Source organism: Phymastichus coffea, unplaced genomic scaffold, assembly GCF_024137745.1.
Source record: "Phymastichus coffea isolate CEN01 unplaced genomic scaffold, Cenicafe_Pcof_1.1 PCOF00074, whole genome shotgun sequence".
NCBI lineage: Eukaryota > Metazoa > Arthropoda > Insecta > Hymenoptera > Eulophidae > Phymastichus > Phymastichus coffea.
This window is the reverse complement of record NW_026706885.1, coordinates 369201-385411: the sequence shown is the minus strand read 5'-3', so window position 1 is coordinate 385411 and position 16211 is coordinate 369201. Positions and strand designations below refer to the sequence as shown.

The window sequence follows — 16211 nt, the reverse complement described above, 5'->3', positions numbered from 1 at the left end:
GTTTCGCGGCTTTTCGCGCGGCTCCTTCCCTTCGTGCGCGCGCGCGGCCCTCTACTCCTTTGTCCCCCTTTGTCCGCCGCGACGCTCACTCGCTGGCCGCCGCTATATAGGTCGAGCATCGATTGAGCCTCGGCGCTGCGCGATAAGCCCAGCCTTTGGCTGTGGGCTCGCTTTTCGCGGATGTCTTCGCGATCTCTGCAGTTTTTTTTTCTTTTCTTCTCCTCGAACGCTTCGACACACCGGAAAATGTCGGTCTATCCGAGTGACCGCCGGCTCAACGATAGCCGTCGCTTAGTACCATTCGATAACAGAGTATTCGAAAAAGTAATGACGAGAAAAAACACGTTTTACTGTGCGTTCCAGCCAATTTCATGATTAATTAGCACGCAGTGATTGAATTTCAGAATAAGCCTGCTTCCTATGGAGTATCCAAAATAATTAATTACCACGTTGATCAAAATGGATATCATGCCAGAGAACGCTTTTTGTTACAATTAACCTACTTTTCGTATATTCAATCTTACTCTTACAGTTTATCACGTTTCTTCTTCCATTTAGAGTTCATTAAGGAGCCAAATCATTTTCCGTTAAAGAAATTAACGCAAATAGTGACAGTAAGGGAAAGATAAAAAAAACAATAGATCAATCATGAACAATTTCATTCATAATTGCGATTAACTTATTTTCAAAATATGTAAATATGAAAGTATTTCCAGCTTAGTAGCGAACACATTGCTGATATAATCAGTAGATAGTGCACTTGAAAAATACCTAGCACAATGAAACAATTATTGAACTGACAAAGTCACTGCATACCTTGCAAAAGTTTCGCGCTTTATATTCTGTTTTATTTATTTTTATTGCCATTATTCTATGATATTGTACCAATTAAGCGAAGTAAAGGCAATCATAAAGGTATAATTATGAAATAGAGTTTTTATAACATTTCGCATGAAGAAGCCTGATAGAGACATCGAACCTAGCGCGATGTTATCAAATACACACGAACAGCCGGGGATATTACAGATGAGAATGTGAACTTTATCGATTTCATAGCAAGTACTTAGCATAACACTGTACTTGTCCTCTTCACAGAATCAATACAAAACTTGGTTCCGTAAGATTTTTTTTATCAAATAGTTATGCAATAACGAAGTAAAATAGTCAATTAGAAAGTTGTAAAGTTTAATTAATCAGAATTAGAAAACATTTTGCGTTCACTTTGTTATTTATTATTTGTTGAATAAGTCTTACGTAGTGAATGAAAAATCAAACAAACAGGATGGACCAAAGTTCTTACGAAAGTTTTTCCGCTATTTTCTGAAGACTTGGATCGACATAAGTGTACGAGAGTGAGATCAAGGGTTACGCTCGTGAACCGCATGCGAGTATACAATAAGATTGCAAATCTGGTCTCCGCCTAGTCATTCATTTCTATTCTCAATTGCGCGCTTTCGATGTTTCGACCAGTCAAATCGAAGGTCTAGATTACTCGAGCAAAGGTTTAGTCAGATCGAGGTACTTTTGAAAAAGTTATTCGACTAGTTTTGACAATGTTCGCAATTATTTTCTAGACTAGAAATTTCACCTGATATCTGGCATTTGAGAAAATTTTGCTTTATCTCTATATCTTGATGCTCTATATGGGGTTTATATGAGATAGAAAATGGCGGTATCTTTTTCGTCAATGCGTCAATTACAGGGCCGGGTGTCGTCTCCTTACTTGTAACCTGCAGAATACAGATACACGCATGAAATGCAGGTTGCAGACTGAGGGAGATCGGCTATTCGTTTCGTGTGTTGGCCAAGGTGAAAAATTGGTGTCTATTGTAATAAGTGTTCATGAATAACTAATTTTTTTAAATAATGAACGTTCACGATCCCTGTACAATGCTGAAATCTTACCTCCTCCCCCTCCGCCACACACACACATACACTCACCTTTCGGTAAAACTTACATCATACGTGTAGGCTGTAAATAACGTAGAACTAGAAACTGTTTTAAAATCAATTTTTCAATTGAAACAAGCACAGATAAATTAAAATTTCAAATGCAGTGACGAAACGCAAATTTTGCTATATTTGCAACATGTTGTTTTGTAAGATTTAAATCGGCGCTTTGCAGTTGTGATTGAAATTTCAATTCCTATTGGCTTGCTGCAGGTAAATAAATTGGATTGAAAACAGTTTCCGTAACCTACTCGCCATGTAAGTTTCATCGAATGATATGTGGAGAGGGGGGGGAGGGGTGAGATCAAAATTACCACGCACTCAACGTCTCAGTGCACTACAGTTCCACGGAGCTCTTTCCTCACTCTGTCTCTCTCTCTCCCTCTCCTTCCCTCTCTCAAAGTCTGTTCTTATGAATAAAAGATCTACTCTATACTCGAAGCTTGATACGAAAAGAAAGCTCGAACAAAACTGTTCATTTCGAGGAAGCATTATTGCCCGGAAAAAGAAAAAATCATGAAATAGAGAAGTGAGGAGGTTTGGTAGAAGCTGTGAGAAGTGAAAAAGAGAGACGGAGCTTGTATACTCACTCGAGTTTCCGCAACAGCACGACGCCGACCTAACGCACACTTCGCGAATCCATGGAGCTGGTTTTAGGCATCGCAGAGGTTGGCAAGCGCACGCACACTGGCAGCACGTTGCTGCTCTATTGTCAACGTTGTCAAAACAGCGGGCATCGAGGCTTCTAGCGAGCGACTCCTCCACCCGGGATCGTCATGTCACAGGCAGCTCGCTCGCGACGAGAGACGAGAGAGAGGGAGGCAAAAGGCATAGAATAGACGGCTGCTATGGTGTGTGCACGCGTGCGCGCGGAGCGACGACTCCGTCGGGACTGTGTGCTGTGTGTGGCGCACAGCTGCGCGGCCACTCCGCTCTTTCTCTCCACTCGTCGACACACGTTCGAAGCCGGCGTCGCGGCTGCGCGCCACGCAGCCCCCTCGTCGTCGTCTTTCGTCGATCGCTCGCCATGGGTGAGCTTTCACGCTCACGACCATTTTCGCTTTTCTCATCTTTCACAGGTAGACTTCCGTACACTATTTACTTTGTGTGCTACTTTTTTATACTCGCCTCGTTTGCTTTTCCAGTGTGCCGCAATTAAAACTGAAAGCGCAAACTCGCGAGCTTGCAAGCTGTGCCATTGAGTCGGTGAGTCAGACGATGATTTATCGTTGTATTTTGTGAAAATCGCCTAGTTCGAGGCTGCTGTTTCGATTATTACGGTGTGATTGCGTCTCTAATTGGCGCGATTACGTTTGACCTACTGAATATATGATCGAAGACTTCAACCTTTGACACGTACAGGATATGGAATGAAAGTATTTGATTTAGGTTAGGTACTATTTCAGAAGAAAAAACCTATGGGTCGCGTTTCATTTAATAAACCGATTATTTTAATTTTATTTTACAGAAGCTAATGGGATTTGTAATGGGGTTTTGGAGATTGTTAAACGGAATTTCAGATTAGAATAAATATATGATATTAATATGAACTATTGGGGCATAATTATAAAAATTTACTCACACGTCATTATATAATTTTACATAAAAATATTAAACGAACAAATCGCGAGAAGATAGCAATTTCAGGCGATGATTGATTATGGCGATATTCAAAATGCCAATTCATTATAAAGTATAATTTCTCCCCGATCCTTCATGGACATTGAAACAATATGCATGAAGTTTTATGAGTAAGACGACACTATAACCGGGGGTAACTCTTACGACGTAATTTATTCAATAATTTTTCTTCTTATTCCTTCGCATGTGACGTCCTTACTTTATATAACTGTGCAAATAATTTATCATGTAAAACACTCGTTTCAGTCGCATATCAAACGCGTAATCCGAGTCTTTAAATTGACCGATTTATAGAGCTACGCTGTAAATAGCTGCATCACACGAGTCCCGTTTCTTCGAACGGCGAAATTCATTTGATTCTTTCATACTTATTTCGTGTAATTTAAACGTCGACAATTCTTATATGGCCCCTTAAATTTCAAGGCTTTAAGTCGCTCAGCCTAATTTAGCTAACAGCAAAAGCGTGTCGCCTTTATTTCTGAAGAAATCTCCTCTCTTCTCTCTCTCTCTCTCTCTCTCTCTCTCTCTCTCTCTCTTACAAACGAAAGCTCAGAGATGCTTAATTCGGCACTTGTCTCTTCGCGGAGACGAAGAGTAGCGAAATTCGCCAATTAGCAAGTCAAAGAAGCAGCTGAAATACGCGTATTAAACGAAAAGCACCTTAGCAGAAGAGCATTTTTCGACAATTCCTTTCTTTTCATCTTCCGACTTTGCGAGCGATACTGCTTTTTTCTCGTTATTTGTCAGACATCTCGACGTTTAGGACCTGTTCAACTTACTTTTACTGTCGAATATAAATAATACCACAAATGTACATTTCAATGGGATGTTGTTGTTAATTCATTTTTTTAAATCAAAAAGGTTGTTCAACGAACTCTTCCTCGTGAAATACCATTCGCAATCAGAATTGAAAAATTCTTTATTTCTGTGCATATTTACACAGAATGAATGGCAAAATGACGAATGCGTAGTGACACGTCTCTTTCATCCGATACCATAAGACAATTTGGACAATCGCAAGAGATAAAAAAAAAGCAATTAAGAGATCATAAAATAAAACATCGATAAAGAGTGTTCGTAGAGAGATCTGAAATGACGTCAGGATGAAAAGCTCCAAGTAATCAAGTGAATTACATCGAGAAAAAATATGACGGAACACAAAGTTACTGCACTTTTTTTTTTCTTCACCAAGCAATTAAATGTTTTCACGAGTCATTCTCCGTACGTTCAGTGCGATTTCAATAATTGATTCTGCAACATTACGCGCGCAGCATAAGTGTATTAAAAAAAAAGTCACTTAACGGCAGATTCTTCTCGATCTGAAATAAATCACGTGGAATGGCTCGATCGGCTTTTGATTTCCTTAAAAGATCTCGCAATCACGACAACTGGCATGCACGCTCGTTAAACTCGCGGACGAAGCGAGCGCCGCTGTCGGATTGGCGATGCCAAGGTGCACGCGAGCGCGCTCGTTGCATGGAAGAAGTGCGATGTATATCGCGGACAGACACGAGGTCTGCTCTCTGGCGCGACGTTAGATATGACGAGCAGAGCGTATCGTTTCCGCGGGAGCGTAGCGAATTGCGTCAATCGCGTCTCGTCTGTCGGTTTACACCGCGAAAATTCATGCCCTCGTTCGCGCTCGACAAAGACGCGTCGTTCGCGCGCGCGCGCGCGCCTCGCTCGGCTCAATTGTGCGCGCCAGATAAAGCGACGCTTTTGTATAGGAACCGGGTAAAAAGCTTTGGCCTCGTTGCCGCGCGCGTATACTTGTCTGGTTATTCTTTGCTTCGCTTTTTGTTTCTCTTCACGCGGCGCTTGCACAAATTTACGGGAGACGCGCGAGTTGTTATCTCGCTTTCGGAGCTTTGTTTACTCGACTGCGAGACGCCGAGCGGAGACTTTTCCGCTGGCTGGCTTTTGTACGTGGCCGCGCGAGGGCAGGAAAAACGAGGCGACGAGCGCATCTTGAGATCCGAATTTGGATTGTAAATTAATGTTGTTGTTGATTGGTAAATCATGCTCGTTAACATCTTTATCTGGCGCGCGCGCGCAGCCGACGATTACGAGCGTTTGTTTGCCGATCCGACGACATCGCTACGCAGCTCTGATTGCGAACTGTCAACGCCCTTGTAATTCAACGTTAATCAACAAAATCACAACTTGATTTATGGAAATGAAAGACGTGCCGATTGAAACAAACGTGCGATTTGCAGGAAAAAAGGCTTCGAACGCAAAGATAACGCACGACAACATGTATGCGAGCGCAGCGTTAGGCTTACTACTGAGCTTCGTGGCCGTAACCAGCGCCACTGATACAGTGTACATTTACTCTTTGCAAGTGAACGCTATACCAGTCGTACCCCGTTATTTCAATTGGACTTTTAACGGTAAAACTGCTGTGCTTTCGTCTTGCTCGCAGCGTTTCTTCACGTCGATAAATTGCTTTGCAGATGGACGAGACGAGTACATATACGAGTCGTCTCTGCTGGACTCGCCGGATTTGCCATCTTGGATTCATTACACTTACAGCAAAAGAACTCATCGAGGCTACCTTTACGGAGTTGCGCCCAGAGATCAGAAAACTTTCAAGGTATGCTGTTACCTCGTTCATTCTCTAATCCAACTACGAACTCTCTGTGTTTGTTTGCTGACTGTTTTAGGTTGAGATAATTGCTTTCAACAAAAAGACCTACGAAACAAGAGACACGGTCCTTGAAGTTGTCGTATCCGAGAACGAAAATGTCTCGAAATACCAGATTCAATTAAAAGTCAATAATTGGGATGTCGAGGACATGTTTGACAATGGCACGGAAATGCTTTTTGATGTTTTCAGGTTCGTAGTTATCTATGCTTTGATCACATCCTCAATCTGTACACGGCCATTATTAAAAAAGTTTGTTTTGAAATCATAATTTGAATAATGGATTTTGGAAAGAACTGACCAAGTTGGAAAGGTTCGCTGTTATGAAAAACAGACGTGAATGCACTTGACGGGTTTCGTTAAAAATAAGTTTGCAAGAATATTCATACAGTCTGATTTCCGCAATTTGAATGCACCGCCCAACGGTCTAAAATGAAATACCAGTTATACGAACGTTCAGGAAAAAGTACGCATATTTTTGAACAGATGAAAAACAGAGGAACAGAGGAATGAACAAGCAGTTGACAACTGGAAAATTCAATGAGAACAATAAATCAGTTGGATTGCCAAGTTTTTTAAATTGTAATTTCTCGCGACTAACGTAAATGCTTTATTGCTAAAATCATATTCATAGATAAATATTTCTCGAACGCGATTGCGCATATCACATTCGTAATTTCATCAGGGCACAACGCATCAGGGACTACGATAAGCCATAAGCTACGTAATAAAATTGCAATTGCACTGTGGCAATGAGTGCGAGTCGAACGGATAAAGTGCATCTTTGATTTCAGAAAAAACATCTGGAAAAACGCGACGGACCTGCAGTTGACGTTTCTGGCTCCGGCGGTAGAGTTGGGCGCGCGTTACCCGTTGAAGCCCGGCGAAAAAGTCGGGTAAGTGGATTGATTTTTGAAAGTAAAGCTCGCGCGTCTAGATTCCAAAATAGAAGCGGGAAGGACACGCGCGCGCACGAGACACGCGCGAAAGTTCAAGATCGGCAGAAAGTCTATATGGGCCGGCGATAAGGCACCGCTTGCATTTTTTGCCTCGTCGCCAGTTGACTAATTCCACCGACACTCGCGGTGACGCACTCTCCGTGCTCCTATTTCCCTTTTCTTTCGCTCGCTCGCCGTCAGGGATGAAAGGCTCGCTCTCCGCTGAATCAGCCGCCTCTGTCCGCTCGGTCCGTTGCGCGGACGCGACCGATCGATAAGGCGAGCGGGAGCTCGGCCGCTGACGTTGGCTAAATCGTCCGGCCGATCTAGCGGAAAAGAACTCGTTGACGCGCCTCTCGCGAGCCGCGTGCACGCGGCACTCCCTCTTCCCCCGTGGGCTTTCGGCAATCGTTATTTTCGGCCGCGCCGATAGCGTTGCGCGCAAGCTCGACCCGATCGGCGCTTCAGTCGGTGTGCGACGGCTGCGCGAGCTGCGCAGCGGCAAGACCGGCAGGAACAAACCTTCATTGAAAGGGAGGAACGAGTGCGTGCGCTCGTCGCCACACGCGCACGCTGGCCGCCACTGAACAGTCCTCGTCCACAAGCAGCGCCGCGCGAAAACTCATCTCGCGTGCGTCCAGCCAAGCGTCTCCTTCGTTCGGGGCGTGCGACCACGGGCAGAGCGAGTTATTTGGGGATCACTTTTCGGAGGCTGCCTCGCGCGAGCCAAGTCGCGTCCGCATCGCTCGGCTGCTCTTTTCTCACGCACTGGTGGCAACGACGACGACGGCGGCGGTGGTGGCGCAACAAGTGGCTCGCTGCGTACAGTTGGGGCTTGAACGACGAGGCGCGTTCGACGCGTACACCATCGCGAGAGCGCGGCCAACTGCCAACTGAATAACTCGTACGCGCGCGCACGCCGCACGCCGTCTAAGCCCCACTCGCACCTACAAACCTCGTACGCTAACTTCGCTCTCTCTCTCTCTCTCTCTCTCGCTCGCTCGCTTGTAACTCGTCACGCGTCGCTTTTGGACGTTGCGCGCGCGAGGAGGCTTCTTGATTTCTCCGGTTTCTTTTATCTACCGTCCGAGCTCTTCTTTTATCTTCTTTCCGCCACTCTCGCCTTTTTCCGAGATGCTTGTCGCTGCCTTCCCGGCAATTTCTTTCGCTCTTGCTGAAAACGACGTCCAGGGAGCTTGATCGATCCATTCGCAACTGCACTTCGCGAGCCTTTTAGACTCGATCTTTCTCACCTGCGTGTAGGGCGGACTCGATCGAGTACGTCAGCCATACCGTTTCTTCGCTCGAAAATCGCTCGTTCGTCTTTGTCAATAATACATTCACAAATCTCAGAGTGACTGCCGCTATTTTTAGAAGCTGTTTTTTTAACTACCGCAACATCTGACGTCTTTAATAGCCTGTGCATTTGCTTTGCGATTTTGTTGCGAGAATGCCCATTGAGATTTCGGCTGCTTAAACGAACAACATTTCATCGCTGACATAATCTGTCTGCAGCTTATGACAATCGACGAGAATAGTAAATTAACGTTAGCGGTACGCAGGGCACCGAACGTCGGCACTGAGCGCGCTCGAGATCGGAGTGAAGCCGAGCGGAAAGCATCTGAGATGCGGGCGGCCGTTGTACGGCGTCTCGTCTGTAAATCTCTCCACCTCGGCGCTCGGGACTTCCGCGTGTGCGTATGAGCGGCGCACGTAGCAGTGCGTCGTACGTCGCGCGCGAGTTACGACGAAAGCGATAGAGCAGATACGAAACGCTCGCGGCCCCCCGGAGGCGTCGTTTCTTCTTTTATTTCTTCTCTGATTTTTTCTTCGCAGCTGCCACGGCTAAATGTAAATACAGCTTAATTTATGCTTGACGCGCCTGGCTCCGGCGGCAACGGCGTACCGGGCCATCGGCGCAGCTTTTTCAAAATCCAACGTTCCTTTCGGCCTCCCAATTGCTGCGGGCTACCGTCGGGACGACACGCGAGCTTGGTGTCACCCGTCGCTCGTTCGTCGGACGTTATCGGCCTCTTGTTCGGCTCGTTCGTAACGACCACGCATTAAGCGAGGCTCATTAGCGGGTTCGGACTAAAAGTTCATTCACGAAGCGCCGCCGGCGATGACGCGCGCGCGACCGCTCGCCGCGGCGATCGCGTGCAATAATCGCCGCGCTGAAAGGGAACGCGTTGGCACATAACAGATGAGGTCGCGGCGAGTCGTGGGAAATAACGTGGACCGCGCGTAGGTGGACAGAAACAAAAAAGAAAAAGAGTGCGATGCACCGCCAAACACACGGACACGCGCTCTTGTTTCTTCATCCTTGGGCTTGCCAGCAGCGCAGAGCCTATGACGCACGAGAGATACACACGGCGCGACGGCGATACGGCCGCCAAACAGGCGGAATGAAGCCACCGAGAGAGAGAGAGAGACAGACAGAGAGAAAAGCCGACCGTCAGGCATCGGATTCTCGCGACGTCATTTTAAATCACTTTGTAGACTTGTATTTTTTTTGCTCTTCTTCGGGCGCTTGGGGAATCGATTAAACGACAATCTGGGACTCTTATCCCCGGAGACAAACGACGCAAGATGCGCTCGCGGTCTTTTTATCTGTTGCCTCGGTGTTATTAATGCGCCGATTTACATTTTCAAGCGTGCGTAACTCATCTTTATTTTTTTCCCGTTGCGGGATTATCAAATTCACGTAAAACTTTCATTTCCGATGCGGTGTGCACATACGTAATCATCGATGCATTGCGTTTGCGAGCTGATTAAAGCGAAACCGTAATTTAAAGGATAGGTTTCTATTTACACGATTGCTCAAGGACGATTGAAACGTCGAGACGGCAACTCTTAATGCGCTTTGGAGACTCGTTTCAGGAATTTGAAACTTGACGATCTTCATTTTATCGTCGCTGCAATGTTGAAAAAGGAAAGCTTCTTGATTATATGGATTTGGATATGCATTTCAATTTAATCTTGAAAAGTGGAATGTGCCGATTTATCCGAAGAAAGCCTTCTGAAAAAACAAATTGCTTTGTGCTCATCACCGCCGGATACTTGCACGAACGGAAACTTTTACAAATTTATTTATCTGATTAGTAATCCGAAGCTGGTGCCCGTCAAATAATTCCAATGGATTTGACAATAAAATTGTGCATAATGTTGCAGGACGGTATTACGATTGGGCAGTTCAATGCCCTTCTCGAACGACTTACAGATTCTCGAGAAGGAATTGGAACCGACGATGAAAAAATTCAGCTCTTGCGACTTCAAGAAGGTATCGTTTGATCGCTTTTTCCGAAATCTCGAGTTCGACTGGTGCTACTTTAGACTGGTAGGTGAATGGTTATAAATCATAAATACGTTATAAATGCGAGAGCCTGATTTGATTATTTGAACACTGCATGCCAGTTGGAAATCGAATATCCGATAAAGAAAATAATGTCCATCCTGATTACTCTTTAAATATATGTTGCTGAGCATTCGACAGATTGAAGATAACAGTGGTCTGCAGCAAGAGAGCGCGAGACGTGACATGAGTGCAAGCAACATCATCGGTCCATCAGCGGAGTGGCGTTGGGCTCAGCCGATCAAGTCCGCACTGCCCAAACGTGCCTACCATAGGGAATTGTTCACCAGTCTTCTTGTGCCGGCTATCCTTCTGTTGCTTCTCCTTGGTTTTTTAAGTGCAGCTCTCTGCCTCAATCACGACCAGCTGTGAGTATATCATCATCCCCTATTAAAATCAGTCCATTTTTTTCGTGCGCATGCAGATGAAAAATTATGGTAATTAGAAATGGATGCCTGACTCGTGAATGCTGTGCAGCCGATTTTTAATACCGATCAATTATCGACGGGTTCCAATTAGTCAAGTGAGCGGGCACATGCAGCGTTGATACAGCAAGCTGCGCGTCCTTAGCAATGAGGACGCGTTTGCTTAAAGGCAATCGCACGTGGTAAAAATAAAAGCGAGCAATTTTAGACGCAAGGGCTCGGCGCAACGCGCAAACACCAACCTTCGGATACATAATAATCAAGAACAAATCGACCAGGTTATCTCATCAGCCTGATTCTAGGCTCTTCTTGTGGCATCTAAAAATACGACGTTACTCTTCGCGCCGCTATATACCTCGGCGAGACTTAAGCGCAGGCGCGGGCGAGACGCTATTAAAAAAAAAAAAAAAGAGAAAAAAAGAAAAAAAAAGAAAAAAAAAAGAAAAGAAAAAAACAGACACACGCACTGATGGAATAATAATAAACGATAAGAGTGCTGCTGCTCGCAGTCGCAGACCTGTGACCTATATGCACGCAAGAGTCGGTCTGTTACGCAACACGTGCACAAACGCCACCGTCGGAGCACAGTTGCATTCACGCTGTATAAATAGAGAGCCACCAGCCGCAGTTGTGTGACAATTCTCTCCTTTTTCTTTTCTTTTCTTTTGTATGCGACGATGCCACTGCATTTTCGATAACTGTGCTTCCGGCTCTTTGCGGCCGAAATACGACGGTTCCTTTCATTGTTTTGTTTTGCTCGGCCGATAAAACGTGACGTACAACGGCTGCCTCGATTTCACATGAGCTTTAGCAATTGTGCGACTGGCAATTTAAATTGCTGTTCTTTTTACGATTGTGGCTAAACTTTTTTATTTGCTACTGCCTATATCTGTCACACTCACCTCTGATTCATGCAGAGGTTACTCTCAAGAAGTTACTTCCTCGAAGTGTTCTCAGAAATCTAAGAGCTAAAGCCTGTAGAATTGTTGGCGAAGTTTAGAAATTCCTCGCTAAGATCAATAATGTGCGGCACACATTGAAAGCTTCAAAAACTGGCGCATATTCGCTGAGAGTATTACATATCTCAAGTGCCTCCACGAAAGTCGTATAGAGTTTTCGATCATTGAACTGTCGAGTCATCGATCTTCGTCAATAAAACATGCGAAGTCGAAAAACCAATTGAATTTTTACAAAATGCAACGACGTGTCTCGAGCGCAGTAATATTCTGCGCTGAAAACCACATATTTGACGTGAGCTCGCACGTGACGCGCGAAAATGCTGTACCACTTGTATCGCAGTGTATTAATATCGACGGTACCTGCAGATTTTTCGAGAGGCAGAAGCGAACATTCATTGCTAAAACGGATTCGTAAGAGATGGCCAGTCATCGTTAAGCTTGAAGCGCATTAACGACGGTCACAGTGAATTGGCGCCAGTGAGGTCGTGCGACGAAATTACACGCAGTAAAGAAGAGTATTACGAATGGGGGAAGAAAGCGAAGTGCGCGAAGGAGTAAATAAATACATTAGCGAAGGCGGGTAAGTGACCGGTAACGCATCGTGTTTGTAATTAAGATCGCGAGCAACGGTTCAATGCCGGCCACGTGACATAAAGCAACCGCGCGCTCGCGGCACTCGCATATTTGCGATGACGCAATTACGTTTGTCTATATAGTAACGCCCACACTCGCGGAGGATATGTGTACGTAATACTGGTAGGGAAACGCTTTATTTATTATTTTGCTCAAATAATCGCATTAACGATCACGTTGACCCGAAGACGATGTACTTATGTTATTATTGATCCGATTGAATTACTATTAGTTCACTTATTGGCAGAAAAACTTATTCAATCGTATCGACGGGTTTCATTGTACGTTGATAACAAGACATAAATTGATCAAATGCTCCGAAGAGCCGGAGGTATCTTGCGCACATATTTCAAGTTATTTCGTTTCAAAAATTTTGTTGATTTATAAATAAATTATTTTTATTACACAACCGTGCGCTAGTTTTTTGAACAAACATTATTGCAAGTATGTTTGAAAATTTTCAATAGTTGTTTATATAGACCTGAAATTTTGCTTTACCACACATCGAATTGAATATACATACATTTATTGAGTTTCCTTTCAAACTGTTCTCAACTTCAGTAATCTTAGCGCTGTTCATCTTAAGCTGGAAAAGGTATTACGATTCAAATTAATCAAGATGCAAGTCTATGTTTACGAGTTGTAAATGTACGATACATTAATATGCCAAGAGTTTCATGGGCTGATTCAATTTTTATAAACATTTTTTATACTTTTTTTGATAATGTAAAACAATTATTTATTAATAAACAAATCTATTATATCCGTACACATTTTTTCGTTATATTTCAAAATATACGAACCATGAACAATAATTAATGTATGTACATCTGTCCAATGAATAGATAATATTCTTATAATTCATTACAGTTAATAAAATGAAAAAGCAAATAATAAATATAGTCTTAATAACAGCATAACTCTTCCAGAACTTTTGCTCTAATTTTTGTCAAACGTAGTTAAATCAGCCTTTTATGTCTTCTACTTGCCGCAGCGAACCGCAACTTCATGACGCACGACAATGACGTCATGGTGTTATAACGTGAAATTAAATTATCACAAACTTCTTTGGATTCCGACTGCTTGTCGTTTATTTGCTGTCGGTGGATGAACGGAACAAAAAAAACGTATATTCACATGCATAAGCCGTGCATTGCACACGTTCGATTATAAAATATAAACGGCAGTAAACTCATCGATTTTTTTTTCATTTTTTATACCATCATTTTTTACATTAAAAAATCAGCAAAAAGCGATCTAGTAATCATTGCACTGATTTATTCATGAATTCATTCATTTGTTTTGAAAGATATGGAATACCTACTCACAATATATTGTAGAAAAATTTAATAACACACTTTTACATAATTAAAAAATTCTAGATTACGTTTTATTTATTTATTTATTTTTTGTTTGTAATAAATCATTTCGGACACATCAATAAATCATATTATTCATGCATACAAAACCCCAAGAGAATTTGACTATGGAAGCTCTTCATCAGATTAACAAAAATCCTAAAAATTAATGCCACCTTTACGTAAATGCAAAAATTATACAGAAATTTGTGCAATGCGCTTGTCACTTCAAAACGACACCGTTGCATAAGAACCACAAATGGGAGTCATAGATAATGTAAAACCGATAAAGCGAAAAAGAAAAACGAAAAGCTTGACTGTCACATGTGACAGCGTCATGTCTTCTAATATTTATGCGCGTCGCGTAGCACTAGGATTATCGTGCGATTATCGTGAACGATAAGAGCTATCGTTATACGTATATACATGCGCAAGCAAGCAATTTTTGAAATACCATTCGTCCGGTGCATTGCGTCTCTCTCTCTCTCTCTCTCTCTCTCTCTCTGTCTCTCTGTCTCTCTCTATTTTGTTATTTATCCGATAGAGTCTGATGAAAAAGTAAATACCGTAGTTCAAACTTTTCGAGGTGATTTTCAATTTTATAACTTACTTGTGAGATTCAGTGTGAGATTTACTATAAATTATGATATTCGTTCGGATACAAACTATTATAAATGTAGTTGAGAAATGATAAAAATTTTCAGAATTGCATCGAGTGGAAAGAGAGGATCTCCATTATTAATGGACAACGGCGGGACCAATGGTGTCCAAATGATTCAATATGCAACTACATCAAGTAGTAGAGGAACACTCCGTTCACTATCAGCTGCTCAATCCTCCTGCAGTCCAACACTAAGTGATTCTCAATTGATCAATCGTAGCCCAAGGTATATATTTTACACGCATTGAGATTGATAATTTCATGCAATAATTAGGGCAATTTTAGTTTTTACGAGCTGCAGTGTTTACTTTAATAAATATTTTATTTTATTTCAGAAACGCTAAAGATTACAGCAGCTCTTACCTGCGCCCAAATCCACCGCCATACATCACCCCTAACAACTTGTAAGTAATTTGCATAAAGGATACGAGGAATGTACAAAATGTGTAATAATTTACAGCATTATCTTCCTAATCATGATGTCATATTTTATTGTGTCTTTTTTAACAAGTTTTGTATTAATTTTGCAATAGTATTGTTTTGAAAGGATAGTCAAAGCAACGAGTAGATCGCTCAAATGAACGTTTCTTGTATTACAGTGGCAGCGATAGAGTCGACTTTTGACTAAACGAGGAGCCGGCTCGAACGTGGTTTTGCTGAAGAACACTCGCATCTATATTTGCGCATGCATGCATGGGATAAACGCCATAATCGCCATTATTGATACTGAAGAGTATTTTTTGGGTTCGCCAATTCGCCAATTTTTGCGTGCTGTCGCTTGTGCTGGACTTGCAAAACCAAGGTTTCTGTGACTGGCTCCGAAACTTGACATACCAGCTGAATAAACAACCGCTTTTTACCGAAGCAATAATCAATTATATATCGGTTACTTCTACATTTATATTGTTCGCAAGCGTTTAGTTAGTAATATTAAACGCGAGTATATGTACTTTGCGATTGTGAATTTGTTGCACGCACGCGCTATCATAGAGATACTGAGAAAGCATCATATTTGTTATCGATCGTGTGCTGTGAAATTATAGTTGAATTCATATAGTTGAATAATGCATGCTGTGCATTATGAATATCCGTGTGACAATATTACTATTGATATAATGGTTAAATACTACATCAGCAAAACAATTAGTAAGATATAATCGAGTTATTAATTCATAGTACGTAGAAAGTATTCATAGGAGTCCACATAACGTTCCGTTCAATATCTTTTTCGCTCTTTGTGTAATTAAATGTGCTTGTGGACGTTTTACTTTTATTATTGTGTTTAAATACAACTAGCACAAAAACACTCGGTACTAAAAAATGAAAATATATTTAGATAAGCCTTCGTGACTAATGTCAACTCGTACATGTTTTAGAATACTTTATTTAAAAAAAAGTATAGGAGCAAGTGTTGAATTATCTTTTTGTATAGAATACGTGTATTTATTTCTAAGATAAGTAGTACATCATTGCAACATCAGTTTTTATAGTACTGAAACCATTCTATAACAAATATAAGATAGTGGTAACAATAACATTCCAAGCTATTTGTAATCTAGTAATGCAATAATTATTTATATATTTTTCTTTGTTCGATAAAAGTTTAATAACAAAATTCAGGTATTCTGATTATTTATTTAGTGAATACAA

The 16211-nt window shown here is 42.3% G+C and overlaps 2 protein-coding genes across 4 annotated transcripts in view; one reads left to right on the top strand and one right to left on the bottom strand.

Annotated features, from left to right (window-relative positions):
• LOC131668147 (inositol polyphosphate-5-phosphatase A) overlaps positions 1–8056 on the bottom strand; it is a 21364-nt gene extending 13308 nt beyond the window's left edge. The window contains exon 1 of one of the 2 annotated variants that reach the window (XM_058942054.1): positions 7696–8056. The gene's annotated coding sequence lies outside the window, so the exon portion shown is untranslated. Of the gene's footprint in view, positions 1–2540; positions 2834–7695 lie in introns of those variants that run through there. The other variant, XM_058942053.1, reaches the window with a different exon arrangement.
• The window catches only part of LOC131668148 (alpha-sarcoglycan), a 20259-nt gene extending 4048 nt beyond the window's left edge, over positions 1–16211 (top strand). Inside the window, exons 1-11 of one of the 2 annotated variants that reach the window (XM_058942057.1) lie at positions 2896–3029; positions 3096–3156; positions 5808–5981; positions 6045–6184; positions 6255–6427; positions 7030–7131; positions 10345–10510; positions 10667–10893; positions 14605–14787; positions 14897–14965; positions 15161–16210. In XM_058942057.1, coding sequence (XP_058798040.1) covers positions 5846–5981; positions 6045–6184; positions 6255–6427; positions 7030–7131; positions 10345–10510; positions 10667–10893; positions 14605–14787; positions 14897–14965; positions 15161–15185 — 1221 coding nt within the window. In that variant the 5' untranslated portion in view covers positions 2896–3029; positions 3096–3156; positions 5808–5845 and the 3' untranslated portion in view covers positions 15186–16210. Of the gene's footprint in view, positions 1–2895; positions 3030–3095; positions 3157–5807; positions 5982–6044; positions 6185–6254; positions 6428–7029; positions 7132–10344; positions 10511–10666; positions 10894–14604; positions 14788–14896; positions 14966–15160 lie in introns of those variants that run through there. The other variant, XM_058942058.1, reaches the window with a different exon arrangement.